General features: G+C 41.3%; 1 protein-coding gene across 4 annotated transcripts; it reads right to left on the bottom strand.

Annotated features, from left to right (window-relative positions):
• Positions 1–943: 943 nt before the first annotated feature.
• On the bottom strand, positions 944–22,996 carry RNASE12 (ribonuclease A family member 12 (inactive)). 4 transcript variants are annotated; one of them, XM_008507111.2, is made up of 2 exons: positions 22,974–22,996; positions 944–1,635 (listed from the first exon to the last, which is right to left on the bottom strand). In XM_008507111.2, exon 2 carries the CDS (start codon positions 1,595–1,597, stop codon positions 1,160–1,162), a length of 438 nt encoding a protein of 145 aa, XP_008505333.1. In that variant the 5' UTR covers positions 1,598–1,635; positions 22,974–22,996; the 3' UTR covers positions 944–1,159. The 4 variants fall into 4 exon arrangements, with proteins under 4 accessions (XP_008505333.1, XP_070440995.1, XP_070441003.1 ...); XM_070584894.1 differs by lacking the exon at positions 22,974–22,996 and adding an exon at positions 5,132–5,246; XM_070584902.1 differs by lacking the exon at positions 22,974–22,996 and adding an exon at positions 2,156–2,316.
• Positions 22,997–23,522: the final 526 nt, after the last annotated feature.

Consider the following 23,522-nt stretch of genomic DNA (forward strand, 5'->3'; position numbering starts at 1 on the left):
AGTTAGAACTTGATACTTACAAAAGCCAGAGTTAACAGCTAGCATAGGTGTGCCTCTTTTCTGATTTGAACTTGAATTAAGTACAAATAAATAATGCAATAGCTGAAGTCTCTCAGCTGGAAAGACCAGAAAAGAAAGGGCCCTCTAAAGTGTGTGCATTGCCTCTGCCCACTCTAGCTCACTGTATGAGGTTCCAGCTCTCAGTTACAGGACTGAAGTGTCATAGCTCAGAATTAGTGACCCCATAATCTGGCATTTAGTTCCCAGTTACCCCTTATTTCTTACTGTTCCCCTGTACTAACCCTCCCCTCCAACGAGGCTAGTATCTACACTACCTAAGAAATAGAATTGTGGAGTAATAGACCTGGAAAGAACCTTAAAGATTATCTAGTTCAAGCACCTCACTTTACAGATGACGCACATCTGTAATTTTAAATTTTAAATAATGGGATCTGACCGTGTGATGGCACAACTCGTGTACCTTGCCTCACCCTAAATCCAACTCAGTCAAATTGGGTCTTGATTTAAAATTCAGATATTTTGTTCATCAGGGACTTTTGCATTGATTTTGAATTTTTTTTTTTTTTTTTTTTAGTGAGGAAGATTTGCCCTGAACTAACATCCACGCCAATCTTCCTCTATTTTGTATGTGGGATGCCTCCACAGCAGGGCTGATGAGATAGTCCACACCCCACAAACCCTTGCTGCTGGAGTGGAGTATGGAACATTAACCACTTGGCCACAGGGCCGGCCCCTAATTTTGGTTTTTTAAAATATTATTTATCTAGATTACGGTGGGGAGGGTGTTGGTTCCCCTTAAATTTTGCACATAAAGTGACTATTTCACTCACTTTACCCTAATCCCAGTCATGTGTAGGATTCACTCTTGGCTCTCATCAAATGACCCAAAGTAAAGGGACAAGGAATTAAGACACATGCAGAGTTTATGGTTTAATTCAGTAGAGTTTTTTTTATTGAAGTAGAATAAAATGATTCCAGCTCAGTAATACTGGAAGGTTGAATGAATTACCAGTGACTGTCCATTTTACTCAAGGCATTACCCCACGTCCACTATTCAGGTGTGCATCAGGAAGAACCAGCACCAGTGCCCTTGCAAGAGGAGAAGAGAGGATCCCAGACTCAAGCACTGGGTCTCAAGTTATTCAACATATCTCTGGAGATTAACTGGCCCCATGTCATCACAAGTGACAAGAATAAACCCCTCTGTGGGGGAAACGCGGTACCTGCAGGCAGGATATCTGGTGCCTTCAATGAGCTTACAGACTGTCATTTTAAACTTTGTCTTGCTCTGGAAGCATAAAATGGTGGAATTGTTTTGGCAAGCCATCTTATTGGGAGAAGAGCAAATCCTATTGATATTTCGAGGCCTCTCATGGATGAAGACGTGCTCCTTTCTGCAGGCGTTGTCAGGTCCCTTGATGCTTCTTTGTAAGATCATGGAGTTACAGTACCTTACAGGAATGTCACTCTGAGGGTAGTCCACATGCAAGTGCTCTAAGGTTGACACCACTCCTTCGTCGTCCAGCTCATTTTCCCAGAACAGAAGCAGCAGGAAAATTATCACCATTAGTATCATCACGGGTAAGATGTCCTTCACATCTTTTGCTCTAACTCCTATGGAGTAAGAGGAGACAGAAAGTAGCAGAGGGTAATCAGATTCCTCCAGCCCCATCCCCTGACTTTGCTCCCCGATCCTTGGAATATTTTATTTCCTTCTCTCTGCTAATTAAAATCATGCTGCCCCTGCAAGATCCAGGTGGAGGTACAGCTCCCCGAGAAAGCCCTGTCAGACCATTTCAGCTCTCAGAGTTTGGCACTGAACTGTTCTCTAACTATTCCTTTGCCTTGTGTTTGTTTAGCTTCCACAAGCTCCTTGATAGCAGGTTTCTCTTCTCCTATGTCTCCTGAATCCAGCAGAGTGCTTCACACAGAGGTGAACACACAGAAGATGCTTGAATGTACTCATACCTGATTGTTTTATTCCTAGTGCTGAATGACTTCCTTTCCTGTAATGATCTACCCTAATTCCACCCAATTCCGCATCTTTAGTACTGTCTACTACTGTGTTCTTCCCAATTCCTTCCCAATCTCTCATCCTGTTGATCCTCGTTTTCTCTGTGCTAGCTCCTCTCACCTTTCTTTTTTGCTATAGCTCTCACAGGTAACATATCCTTGTGATCATGGATCTGAGAAAGTCCTTTGTATCTCACTGTTCCCTGGCAATATCTGGTAGGGAGCCAGCTGAATGTGGGGAGGGCCAAAGTGGAAAAAGCAGAAAGGGAGGGGCCTGTAGGGGAGTGTGCTTGGACGTCAGTGGGAAGGAAGAGAAGGTATCTTCAGGGGGAAAGTTGGGTACGGCAGGTCCTGAATGTGTCCTCATTAAACATGCATGAACTTTTCAAAACATTTATTGAAGTCCTGATGTATGCCAGAAACAATATTGTCTATTTTCCAAATTTTCGGTCAGTCCTTACTACAAACCTGTGAAGTAGCTATTATTTCCATTTCATTAATGAAGAAATGAGTTGCAGAAAGGTTCAGGTGGAGATGGGAGATGACAAGAGTAATAAGCATCTCACTTTCTCAATGCTTAACACTTTAACTCCAGGATTAGCAAGTTTCATTCTCACATGGTATCCAGGACAGTTCAAAAACAATTCTCTGACATAACTATTAGTCTTTATAAAATCCTGGGCTCCTGGAGAGTATAGCAGTGGTTTCCAAACTCTGCTGAATGCTGGTATCACCTGGGCATTTTTATATGCTACCTTAAGACATTCTGTTTTAATTGGTATTGGGTGTGACCTGGGTTTGGGGATTATTAAAAGCTTCCCCAGTAATTCTAATAGCAGCAAAATTTGGGAACCACTGAACTATGGTATACTTTGGAAACCTACATATAAAAATAATGGATGAGGGTTTGGTAAAAGATAGTGGCTCAAGGTATTGAGATAGAATTCTTTTTGTTGCTATCATCTCCTGGTCATTTGATATAGAAATAGGAACGTGGACTTAATTTTACTACTTGTTATCCTGAAATGACTTCTCTTTTAGAGACACAGCTACATAGTCTCCTTTGTACATATCTGTGTCTTTCTCAGTGGTAAGAAGAAAACCATCTTGGGGTGAAGAATGGTCTAGGAAGGACAGACAATCCTGGAAAAGGCTTCAAAGAATGTGTCTCTTTTTATATACAACAACAACAAAAGCATAATTCCAGACCACAAAAATGAACAACCAGAAGGTTATTATTTACTTTCCAAAACTATCATCCTAGATGTCCTTTCAGAATTCAAACTGTCTTGTTTTGGATATGTGTTGCATAATGCCACAAAGATGTAAGTGCATAATTAATTGTTGAAAAATTTTCCAATTGACAGATTTTGATTTGCACACCATCTTGCAGAAACATTTCCATTGTATAAGAAATATATCTACATATTGTAACATGGTCATCACTTCCTGCCAGGACCTCCAAGTAGCTGAATTACAGATGTTATACTAAGTGTACAGGCAGGGAGGCAAACCTTGTTACAAAATTTATCCTCAACTGAGGCAACTAGACCTGTCCCTGCATTTCAGAGTATTATCTTCCTGAAATAGAACTGAGATTGAGTTAAATAGTGCTGGCAGCTTTGGAGAAAACATTCGTAATGCCTAAAACCAACTACGGATTAACATCTAGATACATCATATCGTACATGATACATCACTTCCTCATATCCACAATAAAAAGACAGGAAACTCCAGAGGAGAAAAGTTGTCAAAAATTATGAAAAGCAAGTTTCAGAAGAGGAAGCCAAAATAGGTGATAAATAATGCTCAACTCCATTAGTAATCAAAGAAATGGAAATTAAAATAACAAAGAGATATCAGTTTATAATCATCAGATTATCAAAAATTAAAAAACCTAATATCAAGTGCTGACAAAAATGTTAGCAGGCATGGAAATTGGTGTGGTGATACTGGAAAGTAATCTGGAAACATCTGGTAAAATTAAGAATGGGTAAACCCCAAGACCTTGTAATCCCAGGCTGGGCATAGACACCAACAGAGTTCTTCAAGATGGAGCATGTGCAAGGATGTTCATCATGACATTATTGGTGGCAGAAAAGAGCTGTAGGCAACTTAATTGTCCCTCATGAAGGGAATGGATAGGTAAAAGTGTGTTAGATACATAAAATAAAATAATATAAAGCAGTTTCAAATAAGACACTAGATTTACAAATAGCAACATGAATAAAACTCAAAAACAGGGTGTTGTGTGAAAAAAAGGTAAGAAACAGAAAAAAATTGTTTTCAGTTTATTTAAATTAAAAACATCCATGCTCCACAACAATACAAAATATTTTCTAAGGATACACAATATCTAAATAGGTTGGAAGAACATGGACTAAGTACTCTAGGATAGATGCTCATAAGTATAAAAGAAATAGAAGCAGGGGTAAGGAATAAAAAGAAAAATAATAAAATCGAGGAAAACAAAAGAAAAGCCTAGCGTGGGCCATAAACAGAATATAATAAACTCAGTTCTGTGTACCTGAAGAAGGAAGGGAGGAAGGAAGGAAAGAGGAGAAGAAGGAAGGAAAGAGAGAGGATAGGTGGTATGAGGAGGAGCAAGAGCAGGGAGAGGAGAAAAGGAAGGAGACAAAAGAGGTGGAGTAGAAGCAGGAGGAGCAGAAAAAGAAGAAGGAGGGGGATGAAGAGGGGAAGGAAGGGGAGGAGTCAGAGGAAGAGGAGGAGGAGAAGGAGGAGGAGAAGGAGGAGGAGGAAGGGGAGGAGAAGGAAGAGGAGGAGGGGAAGAAAAAGAAAGGAAAGGAGGGGAGAAACTGGGCCTATTTTCAGATTATCACATTTGTCCTACAGCTCCCACAACCCTCCCTTTGCTGAGCCTTGGGTCCACTCACAGATAAAGACTACAGGAGGTAGATAGCTGCTGGAAACTAAAGTTGATGTCAGAATGTAAAATACCATTTAGTAATTACCCTGATTACACATTTTCTCAATGAGTTAAGCTGTGCTACTGGATTGCTAGAGACCTACCCAGCTCCAATATTGTCTGATACTAGGCAATGGCATCAAAGTGACAGCCGAGGAAGCGAACACTTACCCTGAGTGCCTTCAGCTGTCATGTATGAAGTTCGAATATGTTGAGGCCACCACATGGAGAGAAGACATGAATAGAGAGATGCTCAGAGAGCTTCAGCTGTTTCAGTTCTCCTACAGGAAACTGTGGAGGTTAGTCATGTCCTATGGATGTGGTTGGCTACCCTTGCAAGGCTTCTGTAATTGCCCAGTGCCATGCTCACCTTAAGTCAGTATAGCAGACTGTGTTTTCCAGAAAAGGGCTATAAAATATTTTCCATCATGTAGTCTCTTCCAGAACCTTGCCACTCTCCTAGCAAGAAGTAGAGTCTATGCCCTTTCCTGAGAAGCTAGGTGGGCTTTGTGCCTGCTCCCACTAATATAGTGTAGGGCAAGTGATCCTATGAGACTAGGTCATACAGCTTCCACCTGGGAGTTTTTCTCTTGAGACATTTACTCTGGGTGCCTTCAGCTGCCATGAATGCAGTCTGACTGTGTTGAGGCCACCACATGGAGAGACCACATGGAGAGAGAGAGAGAGATGCCCAAATTGCTCCACCTCTTTCACTTGCCTGATGCTTAAGTCTTCTTAGCCCAGGTGCCAGACTGGTGAGTGGAAAAGCCCATGAGCTTACTCAGCTCCAGGCACCATGTGAATAAAATCACAAGTGAGACCTTGAGCACAAACTGCCTGGCTGACCTCAGTCACTTCCAGATTCAGGATCAAAATAAACGTTATTGTTTTCAGCCACCATTTCAGGGTGAAGGGTAAAGCAGCAAGCGATAAACAGAATAGGGGGCTCACCACTTTGCCAAATCTCCCAAAGCAAATCCAATTCCACAGAGTTTTTTTAGCAAGTAATAGATACCCCTGAAGTTTTGTTGGATATAGAGTATAGGTTATCACACAAGCGATAATGCAAAACTAGTTTTCAAAATCTCCATCTGCTGTAAAACCCCAAAAGTTCCTTTTAACTCCCCTGTCTCTCTCCATCCCTGCCCTGAGAGCCTCTCCTGCTCCATGTGCCAGCTCTTCATGTCTCCTGGATTCCACCTGCCCCTCCATGCCCCTGCCTTCACAGAACTCCCCCTGTGTCCAAATAAAGATCTTTCCTGAGGATTCATTCACTAAAAACATCAGTGAAGTATTGTAAGTAATAAACATTTTGCTATCTAGCAGGTATAAATCTTATTCTTCAAACTTGGGCAAGAAAATTTCATCGCTTTATTGCTTCTCTATCAAATGAAAACTAATTCTGAGTCTGCAGCCCTACTAAGCTGGGGAGAAATTTGACTCATGCCATTATGAATGCTTCCTTTTCCTCCCTAGCTAGGGGCCCAGGGGAATCTGCAAGGCGTATTATTCCTGTTCCTTCTCACTATGGGACCTGTATTGGCCAACAGCACCAACCAAGGGACCAACATTCTTATTAGCTTCCCTTATAAAAGCTCTTAGAGTACAGGGTTTAGATCAAGAATCTTGACTCATGGTTGTATTAAGACTTGTTTTCTTAGTCATCTACTACATAAGACTTTCGTCACCCTCCGTGAAGGATTTTTATCATTCACATTTTATTCCAGTTAATAAGTATTTATTGAACACTTACCTATGCCAGACACTATTTTAGACAGTTGGGACAGGTCAATGAAAAGACAAAAATCCCCATCCCCCTACTGACTCTGAATCAATCCCTTAACATGAAAATTGGTAATAAAAATATAAGAATTACACATTTATTCTGTCTTGCCTGTAGGAACTATGTTTCAGGGTAACAAAATAGCTTCCATGTGATGAGATTGCTCTTCTTTAGAGAAGAGCAATAAGTAATAGAAATGAACAGAATGATAAAATTAGAAAAATCACCATTTTATAATCATTAATGAAATTTTTAAGCCAGGAAAAAATTATTTGGTAGGTGGTAGAACTATTAGGAGAGAGTCTGGGGCCCGCCCCTGGCTGAGTGGCTGAGTTTGCGCACTCCGCTTGGCAGCCCTGGGTTTCGCCAGTTCGGATCCCGGCCGCAGACATGACACCGCTTGTCAGGCCACATTGAGGCAGCATCCCACATGCCACAACTAGAAGGACCCACAGCTAAGATGTACAACTATGTACTTGGGGCATTTGGGGAGAAAAAAGCAGAAAAAAAAAGAAGATTGTCAACGGTTGTTGGCTCAGGTGCCAATCTTAAAAGAAAAATAAAAAAGGAGAGAGTCTCATGGGAAACTGCAATGAAAGATCTGGCTGCCATCACCTAACCATTACTACAAGTGGGAAAACTAGTTATCGCATACCTCTCAATAAGACAGCATAGGAAGAACACAGCACTGCTTAGGAAGTAGCCTTATCAAAAAAAATGAGCCTAAACTAATTAGGCCTTAGATTTAACTTCCAGTTTGGAGGAAAGAGAGGGAAATGAGGCACAAGTTAAATAATATCACACAGAAGCAAGAAGACAAATCCAGAATGTGAGACATTCTGTAGGATGACTAACCAGTTTCTTCAAAAAGTCAGCGGCACAAAAACAAAGAGGGTTGAACCATTACAGGTTAAAAGAATCTTCAGATTTTGATTCTTATTTGAATTTGAATATGGACTGAGCATTAGTTTTCATATTAAGAACATATTCTTACTTTTATAAGGTGTAATAACGGTAACTATGTAGAAAAAACTTTGTTTTTAGATATGTTCAAAAATATATGATTGAAATCACATGATGTCAAGTATTTTCTTCTAAGAAATAAAAAAAGAAGGAAGAGAAAGAATGAAAGTAGATAGAGAAAAGAGAGAGGGAGAAAGCAAATGAGGCAAATTTTTGATAATTATTGCCTTTAGGAAGATAAGTGTAATGAGATCCATTACGTTTATTCTCTCTGCTTTTGTGTATATTTGTAGACATTTATAAAAAAATCTTCAAAATTCTTGCTTTCATCGAGCTTGCATCTAGTGGAGGGAGACAGACAATGAAAAATAAGCATAATCAACCAATCAATACGTTAGCGTTTTGGAAGATAGTGAATGCTGTGCAATGTTAAACAGGATGATCAGAGTAGGCTTAGCCATTACAGGTTTCTCCCTCTTCCTTTCTAACCAAACCCCAATATGATTTAATAGTTGGGCATGGATTCTGGTGAGTATAAGTCAACCTGGGTAATCTCATTCAAGTAAGGTCAATGAGAAGGGAGGAGTATTCAGCTAGAAGTTTTGGGAAGAATCTGCATAGAGTAAGGATTGGCCACTGTAACAAAGACATCAGATGTTAGGAAGTTATTTCTCCCTTATGTAACAGTTCAAGGTGAGCACTCCAGGGTCTGTTCACACAGTCGTTGAGGAACTCAGAGTCATTCAAATACACCTTTCCAAAACAAACACTTTTTAAAAGAAATTATCTAAGAATCAACTCAACTGTATAATGTGGCAAATACCTATTAGGTTATCTACTCAGCCGTTTTCTGGTGTGGCTCTTCCTTTCTGGCCATAGCTTGGTCCATAGATACACCCCTCATCTAACCTGACCAAATTTTCTTGTGACATGAATTTGTAATTCTGAATTGAGAGGCACAGAAATTAGAGTTGATAAGAGTCACGTTAATGGCAGATTCACACCCTAATCTATATGCTCCAGCCTTGTGTCCCTTGAATAGGTCAGGTGCGCTCCTGCCTTACCGTATTTGCTCTGGCTGTCCCCTCTGCCTGGAAGGCTCTTCCTTCACATACACCATGGCTCATTCCCTCTCCTCCTCCAAGTCTTTGCTCAGTGAGGCCCACACAGACCACCTCATCTGAAATTGCAACCCCCACACATGCCTGACCCACACTTCTCTGTTCTACTTTTTCTCTTCTATTTCTGTTTTTTTTTTTTTTGAGGAAGATTATCCCTGAGTTAACATCTGCTGCCAATCTGCCTCTTTCTTTTTCTTTTTTTTTTTTTTGCTGAGGAAGACTGGCCTTGAGCTAACATCCATGTCTGTCTTCCTCTATTTTATATGTGGGATGCCTGCCACAGCATGGCTTGATAAGCAGTGGATAGGTCTGCACCCAGGATCCAAATTCGCAAACCCTGGGCCTTCGACGTGGAGTGTGCAAACTTAACCACTGTGCCTCCAGGCTGGCCCCAATTTCACTTTTACCCTTTAATATATTATCTAATTTACATTTTTATTTTGTTTGTTGTTATAGTCTGTCTCCCCTTCCCCCACCACCACCCTAACAGTAGTCTCCTCTAGGGTAGTGCTCTGAGTGAGACGTGTGCTCACCTGGGGGAAGAAAACACTTTCAACTCCTTGGTCCCATCCTGGGATTCTGACTCACAACTGCAGTGAAGAATGTGTTGTGGTGTAACACTAAGTGCTGGTGTTTAAATGCCTTCCAAACAAGAGCACGGGAAGCTTGTCTCAAGATTATTAATAAATGGGGAGATGGATGAAGGAAGAATGAGGAGACGAGGTCACTCGGTTCACCTTATTGACTGGCTGTAGCTTAAGCAGTTGCTGAAAGCGTGTTCTGAGCCATTCTGGATTCTGGTAGCCCAGAATTCTTGTGGTTCCCTTGATTGTATAGCACGGTGCCTGGGAGCCAGTGGCCTCGGGGATTGTTTACTGTACTATATTTGTCTTTGAAAAATGAAGATTATGGAAAGAAAAGTAGTTTATAAATATATAAATATATTTTAATATATAAATCCCCTGGGCCTACAGATAAGGGAAAGAGATCAAAGTGATATATATATATATGGAAACCTTAGACAAATACCTTTAAACAGCCTGATTTATTGTAATTAGCATACTTATTGTTAGAATATATCTATTGATCCTAAATGCCCTTAATCAGCCAAATCCTTCACCTTATTCCAAGTATTCTTTCTGAGTATCCTTTATTATTTTTCTTGGCTTCTACGTAAATTCCTAGACTATGTGTATGTCCTAGTACACAACTGGTTTTGAAAAAAGGAAAAAGCAAATCTAAAGAGATTATCATTATAAATTTCCCAAATGGCTGCTAATGACAGAAAACTCCAAGTAACAATAGTCTAAACAAGATGGAAGTTTATTTCTCATGTAAAAAAAATTCCAGGACTGGTGAGGTGCTCCAGGGTGCTGACTTCTTCTGTCTCCATGTGCGGCTTCCATGTCACGGTCCAGGTGGACACTCTAGCCCTAGCCATCATGTCTGCATTCCAGCCAGCAGGGAAAAGAAAAGTACAAAAGGGGCGTGGCACTGCCTTCTAAGGACACATCGCTAAGTTCCACACCCCATTTCCACTTATATCATGTTGGCAATAAATTGATCACATAGTCTCATCCACCTACAAGGGACACAGGCAAATGTGGGGTTTATTCTAGGTGGGTATGCGCCCAGCTAAAACTCTGGTTTCCTATTACTAAGGAAGGAGGAGGGGAAGCAACATTGAAGGACAACTAGCAGCGCTTTTCCTACTTGCCTTCAGACAGACATTGCTCTGGAAAATGGTAATGAGAATACCTCAAGAAAAAAATGTCACGATCAAAAGTTTGAGAAACATTTTTAGTTAAATTCCTTCCCTTGGAAAGTCACAAGCTTGTCAAAGCCCGAGATTCTGAGAAGTCCAACAACAGAGAAGCTTGACTAATTTCATTTAATTCGGGATTTTACAAAGTGATCTGAGCATGGAGCTTCATTTGAGAGGCACCACTCAACATTCTAGGGAACAGGGTTCTACGGAATATCAGTTTGGGAAACGCTGCCTAGGGGTAGGAGCCAGAGGTGGTAAACTAGGATCCAGGCATCTGAGAGGGAGCAAAGAAAACAGTTAGCAAAGGAAATGTGACCTAAAAAGCCCCAGTTTTTTACATGTGGGGGATTGCCCTCCTTTTAATATCCATATGATGATAATCCAAGCCCCATCCCTCATTACTACTAGAATCCTAGTTCCCTTCCCCGTGTTTTAGAAGCTCTCTGAGGAGTGGTTTTATCTCTTGTCCAAAACTGATCCTCCAGACTCCCTCTCTGTTCCTCCCTGGCTTCTCATAAGTGCTCCTCCCTTGGGCTGTGACTGTCTCTGGCCTGCTCACCCTCCTCCAAAAACCCGGATACCGGCCCCGCTCTTTATTCTCTAATGAATACTAAACACAAGGATATGGGGTTTAACATACTTTCCAAAAAGTTTTAATTATTGAAGAGGAAAAAAAATCGTAACAGATTCATATATCTACTACTCCTAGCATCTATCAGCAGGCTCTTCATAAGGAGTCTCTTTCAGATTGTCCATTTCCTTGGCCATTCGGATGTGAGATTTGCTTATTCATACCTTATTATCCCCTGCTTTAAATCTCCTCTTCCCCAGCCCATCTATGGTGATAACCACAGAGCTTCCGTGGAGGAGGGCGTGGAGGCAGTGGTCATGCCACAAGAGGGCACTATGGGCACTCTTCTTGAAGATGCATTTTCTGAGTGCTTTGCATAAAATTGAGGAAACATGAATTGCCCATATCATAAGTGGGAATGGGAGGAGGTTGCAAAGCATGTTGGGGAAGGGCTAATGACCCTACTACCAGCCCTCATTCGCTCCTTAGTCTGCTATTGCCTGGCTCCCACCGATTAACAAAAAGGTAGGGGAGGTGGTTTGTAAGTGAAATTTAATTAGTAGCCAAAGTATCTTGGCTACTGATTAAAAACAGAAACCTGGGCCTTACCCCAGACCTAGTGAATCAAAGTCTCTGAAGGTAAGGCCATGGAATCTGCATTTTTAATCAGTAGCCCAACTCTGGTGATTACAACGCACACCAGTGTTTAAGGATCACCACAATAAATGAGCCCCAAACTGGTAAACAGCATAATAATTTCTAAAGAGTTGTACCCATCCCACAACAAAACTGACTTTTATGGAATACTCAGTACCCCAATATGAAACGGCTGCATCTGGATTACTGCCCTATTCGGAGCTCCCACAAGACAAAGAGTATGTACTTGCCTCACATCACATGACTAGAGCAGCTCCTCAGAGTGCTCCTTCCTGCGACAGTGGAAGGATCTGCCTCCCAAACACACCATTGGAAGAGGAAGGGTGGGTCTGTATTTCTTAGTTATGGTCCTTCCTTCCCTGTGTTCTTTCAGCAATTCTAGAAACCAGTTCATAGGGGATCCTAGAGATGAGCTGGAGTGATCTGGGTTCCACCAGGGGAGAGGTTCCAGGGTCAAGTGGGGGAAGTGGCAAGTGAGAATACTCAGCAGGTTGGAAGCAGGGCCAGGTCAGGGATGATGGGCAGTGAAGAAGCTGGGAATACCTTCGATTCAGGAAGGACATTTAAAGTAGAAAGTGCTCTCCTCTGTCCACCATTCTCTAAGCTTCTCTTCCTACTTCTCTATCACCCAGATGCCACCTTTTAGTGCCTCTCTTAAGACTAAAAGTTTGGAAGTGCTAAGTTGGGATCTGATTTCTTTCCTCCCTCTTCATTTTCGCTAAGGAGCCGCCTCCCAAACCATTTTCACCTCCTACTCTGGTGTGAAGAACAGTCAGATGATATCTAAGTGGGCCTTGCCCATGAGGAAATCTATTCTGGTTCCCACAAACTCTTGGGCAACCAATGTAAGCCCACACACAAGAAATATCTCTAGGTGCCGGCCTGGTGGCTGAGTGGTTAACTTCAGGTGCTGCACTCTGGTAGCCTGGGGTTTGCTGGTTCAGATCCTGGGTGTATACCTAGCACCTCTCGTCTGGCCATGCTGTGGCAGCATCCCACATAGAAGAACTAGAACAACTTACAACTAGGATAGACAACTATGTACTGGGGCTTTGGGGAGGAAAAAAAAAGAGGAAGATTGGCAACAGATGTTCGCTCAGGGCCAATCTTCCTCACCAAAAAAGCATATTTTAAAAAAAGAAAGAAAAGAAATATCTCTAAGTGCAATGCAGACGGCATGGGACTTTATCAACTCCTCCAGGAATCCTTCTTCAAATTAACCACTTCCATCTCTTCCTTGAGTCTCTGTAAGAAGCCCTCCTCCATGCTTCTTGCTCACAACTTGGTTTTAGGGATCACTATGTAGGTGGCAAAGGGTTTGTTTGACCTTCTTTCCCACATACTGTGTGCTTCTGGAGAGCCAGAACATTGTACTTGTTGGCTCCAGCACACTGCCCGAGACTCACAGGAGATCAAAAATGTTTGAGGAGTGGATGAAAGGGTAAAAGACTTCAGATCTTGTCCTTCTTCTGCCACTAACTAGCTGTGTGATCTTGGGACTTCTCAGAGTCCCAGTTCCTTCATCTCTAAAATGGAAGTGGTCAAAAAGAATAAAGAATTTGACTATCCATATTGTCCCTCTCTGCTTTCACAAATGAAGGTTCTGAGCTAAGTTAAAATGACCCCAATGGCCATTAAGATGACAGTTCTCTGGCTACCACTTATATTCCACTCCATAACCACTAGGGGATTATGGAGATGGTCTCTGCCTCCCAGCCTGGAGTCAGGGTGAGCAAAGGGGAAGTGGGGAGCTGGATCCTGAACACCAGGCTCAGACAGGGGGTGGGGCTCTGATTCAAGAGTGTGGTGGAGTAGCCCTGTGAAATAGCCTAGGGACAAATATTGCCAAAGGGACACCTTTCTAAATCAAGAACAATATAATCAAGAATATAAAGAAGTAATCAAGAATATAAAAAAGGCATGAAGCATCTCTATTCTGGAGGGGTTCATTGGCTACCTTTGCAGAGCTGTTTCCTAGACAAGCTGCTAACTGAAGGATCTGTGCAATATCTTCACAAGCTTCTGGGTACTCTTCCAACTGCCCTCCCACTACCTCACCTGTCTCCTTGTCCAGGTGAGGTGGACAGACTGGAACAAGCTGCTCCTGATTTGGGCAGGACATGTTCACAATCAGAGGCTATCAATCTCAGCCTTGCAGTTACAGCCCAAGGCTGTGAACACAAGAAGTCTTGTTCTCCCTTGGGGGCAAACCAAGCCATTTCTTTTTTTTGTAATTTTACTTGTATCCCTGAAATGACTGCCACCAGGTGATAGCCCAGGGGAAGCCAGGTTGAAGGGAGGTGGCCCTAAGCATGTCTAACAGCTACTTGGTAGCCCCTGTCCCTTTGGTTTTCCATTTCTGATAATGCTTTGATCGTAGATAGCATATCTGGCTTTTCATGTGTGTCCCAAGGCTGAGACCTCAAGGGCTTCCTTTGAATCCTCAGTGGGGAAAGACCATTAACTCAGCCTCCCCCTGCAGCACCTCCCAGGACATTCAGATCTTTCATACCCCTCCCAGGCTCTGCTCTCCTCTCAGGGCCAATTCCATGAAAATCAGTTAAGATTCCTTGAAAGAAGATGAATGATTGTCCCCTGACCCCAAATAATCACCAAAGAGCTAAAAAGTTCAGATGCTTTAAAAAAAATCCCTTTTGAGAAGCACCCAGCTAGTACAGAATGAGCAGTGGTCTAGGAGTTGTGAAAGCTGGGTTTCTGTCTTGTCACTGGCTTTGCCACTAACTAGCTCTGTGACCCTGAGCTTAATTCCATGGGCCTCACTGACCTCCTTTAGAAGTGGCTGGGAGCTGACAGAGTTGGTGAAATGCATGACGTGAAAGCAACTACTAACTTTAGAGTTGATAAAACACATCCAGCCACAACATCCTCTGATACAGGGCTCTGTGCTTGCTTATTAGAAAGCTGAAATGGGGCTCCTATGGCTTTTGTCAACCCTATTGCACCACAGTAATCTTTTTAAAACACAGATCTAGTTCTGTGCCCATGCTATCCAGCCTCATCTCACTTAAACTGTGTCAGTGGCTTTTCATAAGTCTTAAAATAATGACCCTAGTCCTTACCTCTGTCTACCAGGCCTTGCATAGAAAGCCTCACCTCAAACCACTCTCCCTCTCTCTATATCCTTCCATACACTCCTCTTTTCAGTTCCCTGAACTCATCAGGCTTCCTTCCAAGTCAAGGTTTTTAATATCTAGTTCTCCCATTATGGGTTGTTCCTTACTCCACTCACCTCTCCCATTCTGCCCAGTTAAATCCTGTGTGTTCCCACTGAGCACATCAGCAAAGAAATGGAAGATATAAAAAAAAATCAGAAATGAAGAATACAATACTCGAAATGAGAAATTCACTAGAGGGATTCAATAGCAGAGTAGAGGAAGCAGAAGAACGGATCAGCGAGCTAGACGAAGACTAGAGGAAATCACCCAAGCAGAACAGAAAAGAGAAAAAAGAATTAGACAGAATGAGAACAGTGTTAGGGAACTCTGGGACAATATCAAGCGTGCTAACATTCAGATTATAGGGGTCCTAGAAGGAGAAGAGAGAGACAAAGGGGCAGAAAATTTATTTGTTGAAATAATAGAGGAAAATTTTCCTCACCTGAGGAAGGAAACAGACATCCAAGTTCAGGAAGCACAGAGAGCTCCAAACAAGAGAAGCCCAAAGAGGCCCACACCAAGACATATTATAATCAAAATGTCTAAAATTAAAGACAGAGAATCCTAAAGGCAGCAAGAGAAAGGCCACAAGTGACATATAAAGGGAAGACCATCAGGCTGTCAACGGACTTCTCAGTTGAGACCCTACAGGCGAGAAGAGAATGGCACGACATATTTGAAGTGCTAAACGGAAAAAACCTACAACCAAGAATACTCTATCCATCAAGGTTGTCATTCAGAATGGAAGGAGAGATAAAGAGCTTCCCAGACAAGCAAAAATTAAAGGAGTTTGTCATCAAGAAACCAGTTCTACAAGAAATGCTGAAGGGACTTATTTAAGTGGGAAAGCAATGACCACAAATAAAGATTAAAAAAAATTATCAAAAAAACCCAAAACAACAACAACAAAAAAACAGGCAATAAAATCACTTGTAAGGTAAAAGTATAGTAAAGGCAGCAGATCAACTACCTGTGAAGATAATATGAAAGTTAAAAGACAAATGTACTAAAATCACCTATTTCAATGATAAGAGGGTAATGGATAGACACACACTAAACAAAAGACTATATATGATGTGAAAAACATATGATGTGGGAGGAGGGGTGTGAAAAAGTAGAGCTTTTAGAAAGAGGTCAAGCTAAAGAGTCTATCTACTCAAGATAGATTGTTATATGCATAGTATATTAAATAGGATCCTCAAGGTAACCACAAACCAGAAACCTATAACAAGCAGGAAAAAAAGTAAGACAAAAGAAATCGAACATATTACTAAAGATAGCCATCAAACCACAAGGGAAGAGAGCAAGAGAAAAAGAAAGGAACTGAGAAGAACTACTAAAACACCCAAAAAAAAAGAAAAAGTGACAAAATGGCAATAAATACATATTTATCAATAGCTACTTTAAATGTGAATGGACTAAATGCTCCAATCAAATGCCATAGGGTGGCCAACTGGATAAAAAAAACAAGATCCATGTATATGCTGCATACTAGAGACATACTTCAGACCTACAGACACTCACAAACTGGAAGTGAAAGGATGGAAAAAGATATTCCATGCAAATGGAAAAGAAAAGAAAGCGGGGGTAGCAATACTTATATCAGACAAAATAGACTTTAAATCAAAAACTGTAATAAGAGACAAAGACAGGCACTACATAATGATAAAGGGAACAATCCAACAAGAAAATATAGCACTTGTAAATATCTACGCACCCAACATAGGAGCACCTAAATATATAAAGCAATTATTAACAGACATAAAAGGAGACATAGACAGTAACACAATAATAGTAGGGGACTTTAGCACTCCACTTACACCAGTGGATAGATCATCCAAACAGAAGATCAATAAGGAAACACTCGCCTTAAAGGACACATTAGACCAGATGGACTTAGTAGATATATACAGAACATTCCATCCAAAAACCATAGAATACACATTCTTTTCAAATGCCCATGGAACATTCTCCAGGATTGATCACATTTAGGCCACAAAACAAGTCTCAATAAATTTAAGAAGATCGGAATAATACCATGCATCTTTTCTGACCACAAAGGTATGAAACTGGAAATCAACTACAGAAAGAAACCCAGAAAAGCCACAAAAACGTGGAGATTGAACAAAATGATACTGAACAATGATTGGGTCAATGAAGAAATCAAAGAAGAAATCAAAAAATTCCTGGAGACAAATGAAAATGAAAACACGACATGCCAAAATCTGTGGGATACAGCAAAAGCGGTTGTACGAGGGAAGTTTATAGCAATTCAGGCCTACCTCAACAAAGAAGAAAAATCTCAAATAGACAATCTAAAAGTGCACCTAAAGGTACTGGAAAAAGAACAACAAACAAAGCCCAAAATCAGCAGAAGGAAGGAAATAATAAAAATCAGAGCAGAAATAAATGAAATACAGACTTAAAAAACAATAGAAAAAATTAATGAAACCAAGAGCTGGTTATTTGAAAAGATAAAAAAATTGACAAACCCTTAGCTAGACTCACCAAGAAAAAAAGAGAGAAGGCTCAAATAAATAAAATCAGAAATGAAAGAGGAGAGATTACAACGGACACCTCAGAAATACAAAAGATAATAAAAGAATACTATGAAAAGCTATATGCCAACAAATTGGATAATCTAGAAGAAATGGATAAATTCTTAGAAACATACAACCTTCCAAAACTGGACCAAGAAGATGTAGAAAATTTGAATAGACTGATCACCAGTAAGGAGATCGAAACAGCAATTAAAAACCTCCCAAAAAATAAAAGTCCAGGACCAGATGGCTTCCCTGGTGAATTCCACCAAACATTCAAAGAAGAATTAATACCTATCCTTCTCAAACTCTTCCAAAAAATTGAAGAGGAGGGGAGGCTTCCTAACTCCATCTATGAAGCAAACATTATCCTGATATCAAAACCAGACAAGGACAACACAAAAAAGGAAAATTGCAGGCCAATATCACTGATGAACATCGATGCAAAAATCCTCACAAAATACTAGCAAATTGAATACAACAAATACATTACAAAGATCATACATCATGATCAAGTGGGTTTCATTCCAGGGATGCAGGGATGGTTCAACATCCGCAAATCTATCAACGTGATACACCACATTAACAAAATGAAGAATAAAAATCACGTGATCATCTCAATAGATGCAGAGAAAGCATTTGACAAGATACAGCATCCATTTATAATAAAAACTCTAAATAAAATGGGTATAGAAGGAAAATACCTCAACATAATAAAGGCCATATATGACAAACCCACAGCCAATATCATTCTGAATGGAGAAAAACTGAAAGCTATCCCTCTAAGAACAGGAACCAGACAAGGATGCCCACTGTCACCACTCCTATTTAACATAGTACTGGAAGTCCTAGCCAGAGCAATCAGGCAAGAAAAAGAAATAAAAGGGATCCACATTGGAAAAGAAGAAGTGAAACTGTCACTCTTTGCAGATGACATGATTTTATATCTAGAAAACCCTAAAGAGTCCACTAAAAAACTTTTAGAAATAATAAAGGAATACAGCCAAGTTGCGGGATACAGAATCAATGTACAAAAATTGGTTGTGTTTCTATACACTAACAACGAAGTAACAGAAAGAGAAATTAAGAATACAATCCCATTTACAATTGCAACAAAAAGAATAAAATACCTTGGAATAAACTTAACGAAAGAGGTGAAAGATCTGTACACCAAAAACTATAAAACATTGTTGAAAGAAATCGAAGAAGGCACAAAGAAATGGAAAGATATTCCGTGCTCATGGATTGGAAGAATTAACATTGTTAAAATGTCCATACTTCCTAAAGCAATCTATCAATTCAACGTAATCCCTATCAAAGTTCCAACAACATTTTTTACAGAAATAGAACAAAGAATCCTAAAATTTATATGGAACAACGAAAGACCCCGAATAGCCAAAGTATTCCTAAGAAAAAAGAACAAAACTGGAGGTATCACACTCCCTGATTTCAAATTATACTACAAAGCCATAGTAACCAAAACAGCATGGCACTGGCACAAAAACAGACACACAGATCAATGGAACAAAATTGAGAGCCCAGAAGTAAACCCCCATGTTTATGGACAGCTAATATTTGACAAGGGAGCCAAGAGTATACGATGGACAAAAGGAGAGTCTCTTCAATAAATGGTGTCGGGAAAATTGGACAGCCACATGCAAAAGAGTGAAAGTAGACCATTCCCTTACACCATGCACCAAAATCAACTCAAAATGGATTAAAGACTTGAATGTAAGACCCGAAACCATGAGACTTCTAGAAGAAAACATAGGCAGTTCGCTCTATGACATTGGTTTGAGCAGCATATTTTCAAGTCCTATGTCTGACCGGGAAAGGGAAACAAAAGAAAAAATGAACAAATGGGACTACATCAAACTAAAAAGCTTCTGCACAGGAAAGGAAACCATCAACAAAACAAAAAGACAACCTAACAATTGGGAGAAGATATTTGCAAACCACATATCAGATAAGGGGTTAATATCCAAAATATACAAAGAACTCATACAGCTCAACAATAAAAAAACCAACAATCCAATTAGAAAATGGGCAAAAGATCTGAACAGAGATTTCTCCAAAGAAGATATACAGATGGCCAACAGGCATATGAAAAGATGCTCAACATCATTAGCTATCAGGGAAATGCAAATCACAAGTACAATGAGGTATCACCTCACTCCGGTCAGAATGGCTATAATTAACAAGACAGGAAACAACAAATGTTGGAGAGGGTGTGGAGAGAAGGGAACCCTTGTTCACTGCTGGTGGCAGTGCAAACTGGTGCAGCCACTATGGAAAGCAGTATGGACTATCCTCAGAAAATTAAGGATAGATCTACCATATGACCCAGCTATTCCACTGCTGGGTATTTATCCAAAGAACTTGAAAACACAAAAGCGTAAAGATACTTGCACCCCTATGTTCATTGCGGCATTATACACAATAGCCAAGACATGGAAGCAACCTAGGTGCCCATCAAGGGACGAATGGATAAAGAAGATGTGGTATTTATACACAATGGAATACTACTCAGCCATAAGAAAAGACGAAATCCGGCCATTTGTGACAACATGGATGGAGCTTGAGGGTATTATGCTGAGTGAAATAAGTCAGAGGGAGAAAGTCAAATACCATACAATCTCACTCATAAGTAGAAGATAAAAACGACAAAAAAAAAGAAACACATAACGTTGGAGATTGGACTGGTGGTTACCATTGGGTAAGGGGGGAGAGGGGAGGGCAAAAGGGGTGATTAGGCTCACATGTGAGGGGATGCACTATAATTAGTGTTCGGGTGGTGAACATGATGTAACATATACAGAATTCGAAATATGATGTACATCCGAAAAAAATAAAAATTAAAAAAAATAAATAAAAACTAAAATAAAAAAACTCATTAAGCAAAAAAAAAAAATCCTGTGTGTTCCTCCTTTCCTTAGACAAGCCGTCCCAGCACCCCCAGCCTTGCAGTTTTGCTTGCATAACAGCCTCTGTTTTGCTTGCATAACAGTCTGTACTTTTCCTCTGTGGCCTTTACAACTAGCATAATAAAGTAATTATACTTCTAGTTTTTTAAATATTATCAGATTGTTTCACGAGGGCTGAAACCACATCTGTCTGGTTCCCTGCGGGAACCTCTGTTCCAAGCACAGCACCCGGAACACAGCAGATGTCCAACACATGTTTGCTCAGTGAATATTCGGTAAATATTGATTGAATGGATGAACGAATGAGTGAATGACCTAAAAAAACTGCATTTTGCTCCTTAACAATAGCATCAAAGAGCTATTCTTTGTAAAGCTCAGTCCTTTTTGATACTTTTCGTGGGACCCTGTAGCACCATATGGACATAGGAGCAGAAAGATCAGTGAAAGGAACGAAAACTGTTGATTCACCTCTAGTTACTACCCAAGGCCTTAAATCTATGATTGTCCCTCTGAACTCCTCACTTTAGCTGTTAAACCAACTCAAGAGTTTTTCTAGTGAGTACTAGCTCGGTTTTCCGCTTTCCCACTGTATCTGTGGGATCCATTTATCTTAAATAGTTCAGCTTAATTCCATGAACACCATCTCCCTGGACAATAACGTGACTCTCTCCCCTATAAGTTCCACCTCCATATCATGCACACAGAAGGATCAGCAAAAAGTAATGAGGTCCCTAGAAATTAACATTTAATCTACAAGCTCTCCTTTAAAACCGTACAGGAAGACCCACGGTAGTACCTGATTTTTCCACAAGGGGGCACATTCCAGTTTAATCTCAGAGCTCCTGGGATCAGAGACGCTGCTTATTCTCGCATGTTTTGTGACCAGCGGAGTTTCTCACCTCCAGTTCCACATAATCTTCTCGGCATCCCCTCACATCCCAGCAATGTTTCCTTAGAACTCATATTCACAGGGATTCCTCATCACAAAACCTAGTCAAGTGAAGTTGATGAAGTCCTGTTGGCAATACGGGTCCTTCCCTAACCTTAGTTTTCCTCTTTGTTTCCTGTTGTGGACTTTTATTCCTCAGCTCATAAAATCAGTTATGTTACAGACTCTTACAGATTGCCCCTGCAGTGTGCAACCCTATAGTGTGACCCCAAACACCATCTGGTTCAGAATTTTCTCAATGTCGTGAACACCTGAAGCAGCCTTGCGCTTAAGCAGCTCTGCCTTAGAGCAAGTTTGCAACAGAAGTCGATGGCACTGATGCCCAGTTTACAGCTCCCGAGGGCATGCGTTCTGCCTTCATTTACATCCAGTTGGAAGAACTTTTCAATGCTTCTTTAAAGTATTTATAGGTCCACAGTGTGGCCCAACAGGAGAGCTGCCACAGAATATTTTCCAGGCATGGTCCCCTCAGCCTTTCCCAGAGGATGGGACACTGCAGGAGCACCCTATTCACGCCCCCAGTACCTCCAGGCTCCCTGTCTCCCCCAGTGTCACAGGCTCAGGTATCCCTTAAAAGCCTGGATAACTTTTTGATTTAAAACAACAATTCACACAATTCATTAACCAAATATTTATTGAGTATCTATTAGGTGCTAAGAACTGTTCTAGCCTCTGAGACGTCGGCTGTGAAAACACCCTGTTCTCATGGGGCTTCTGTTCTAGTGATGGGGGAGGGAGAATGAGTAAAACAACAGCAGCAGCAAAAGTCAGGTGGTGGTATGTGCAAAGAAGAAAGTAGAGAAAGGGGGATAGAGAGCAAAGGAGGTGGGTTCTATTGCATATGGAGTGATCAGAGAAGTACTCTCTGATAGGTAACATCTGAGCAGAGATCTTAAAAGCAGTGAGGGATTGAGCTATGCAGGTATGAGGGAGGTAAGACTCAAGGCAGACAGAAAAGCACATACAAAGGCACTGAGGTGGGAATTTCTGAGGAGCACTAGAGCCTAATGTATTGGAATGCAGCCAGCAAAGGGAGAGAGTGGTAGGAGATGAGGTCAGAGGAGTGAGGGGAATCCAAGAAGTGGCAAAATCATGTAGAGAATTTTAAAGCCATAGCAAGGAGTTCTGATTTTATGCTGAATGAAATGGAGATGCACAGAGGATTCTAAGAAGAGCTATGACCAACTCTGACCTAGGTTTCAACAGGATCATTCTGTCTGCTCTGTTAATAGACTGAAGGGCACAGGGACTGAACAGGGAGACCTGCTCAGTGGCTACTGCAATAGGGCAGGTGGGAAATGGTGGTGCCTTGGATTATAGCAGTGGTGGTGGAGGTGGGGAGAAATGTTTGCATTCTGGAAATATTCTAAAGGTACAGCCAATGTCATTTGTCAAAGAATTGAATGTGGGTTGTAGGAGAGAGGACTAAAAGATGATTCCAAGATTATTTGTGTTCCGCCCCACACTCATCTGGGCGAGCAGTCTGGGATAGGTTGCTGAGAGACCAAAGAAGATCCGGAGACAGCGAATGAGACATATGGGCTTAATAGGAGTTACTTACAGGGAAGGTCCAGTGGTGGCCGGCTGGACAGCAACGTGCTCCCGCTACCACCCCCCTGAGAGACGCTTGCTTAAGTAGGAGAGGAACAAAGCCTGCATGCTTGCCAAGGGGGATCATCCCTGTATGACCTGCATTCCAAGGACCAGAGCCCCCCCCACCCCCCGGAGGGCCAACGTGTTCCGTCAGACCGAGAGGGTCTTTGTGTTAACTCTCCCACAGAAAGCAGCTGGGTTGGCCAAGCCCAGGACTGTCACCATCGTGAGTGCTGGCCTACAGCCCAGACAGGAGCCTCAAGGACACATGGTTTTTAAAGGGGCACACCAACTAATGCCCCTACAATTTGTTTCACAGTTCTTCCAAATATCTGAAGAGGTTCTAGAAGCTAAACACTCAGCAACATAGCTAAGAGTGAGGTGAAAAATACCTGTGACTTCTAACTCTGGTTCATTCGGTGCTGAATACCCAGCAGGGAGGGAGGGAGTGGGGGTGAAGGGCTTGATCCAAGGTTAGGGAATAAAAGCCACCTCCCCCCAACACGCACATATCCAC

The sequence above is a fragment of the Equus przewalskii genome, chromosome 1, assembly GCF_037783145.1.
Source record: "Equus przewalskii isolate Varuska chromosome 1, EquPr2, whole genome shotgun sequence".
Taxonomy (NCBI): Eukaryota; Metazoa; Chordata; class Mammalia; order Perissodactyla; family Equidae; genus Equus; species Equus przewalskii.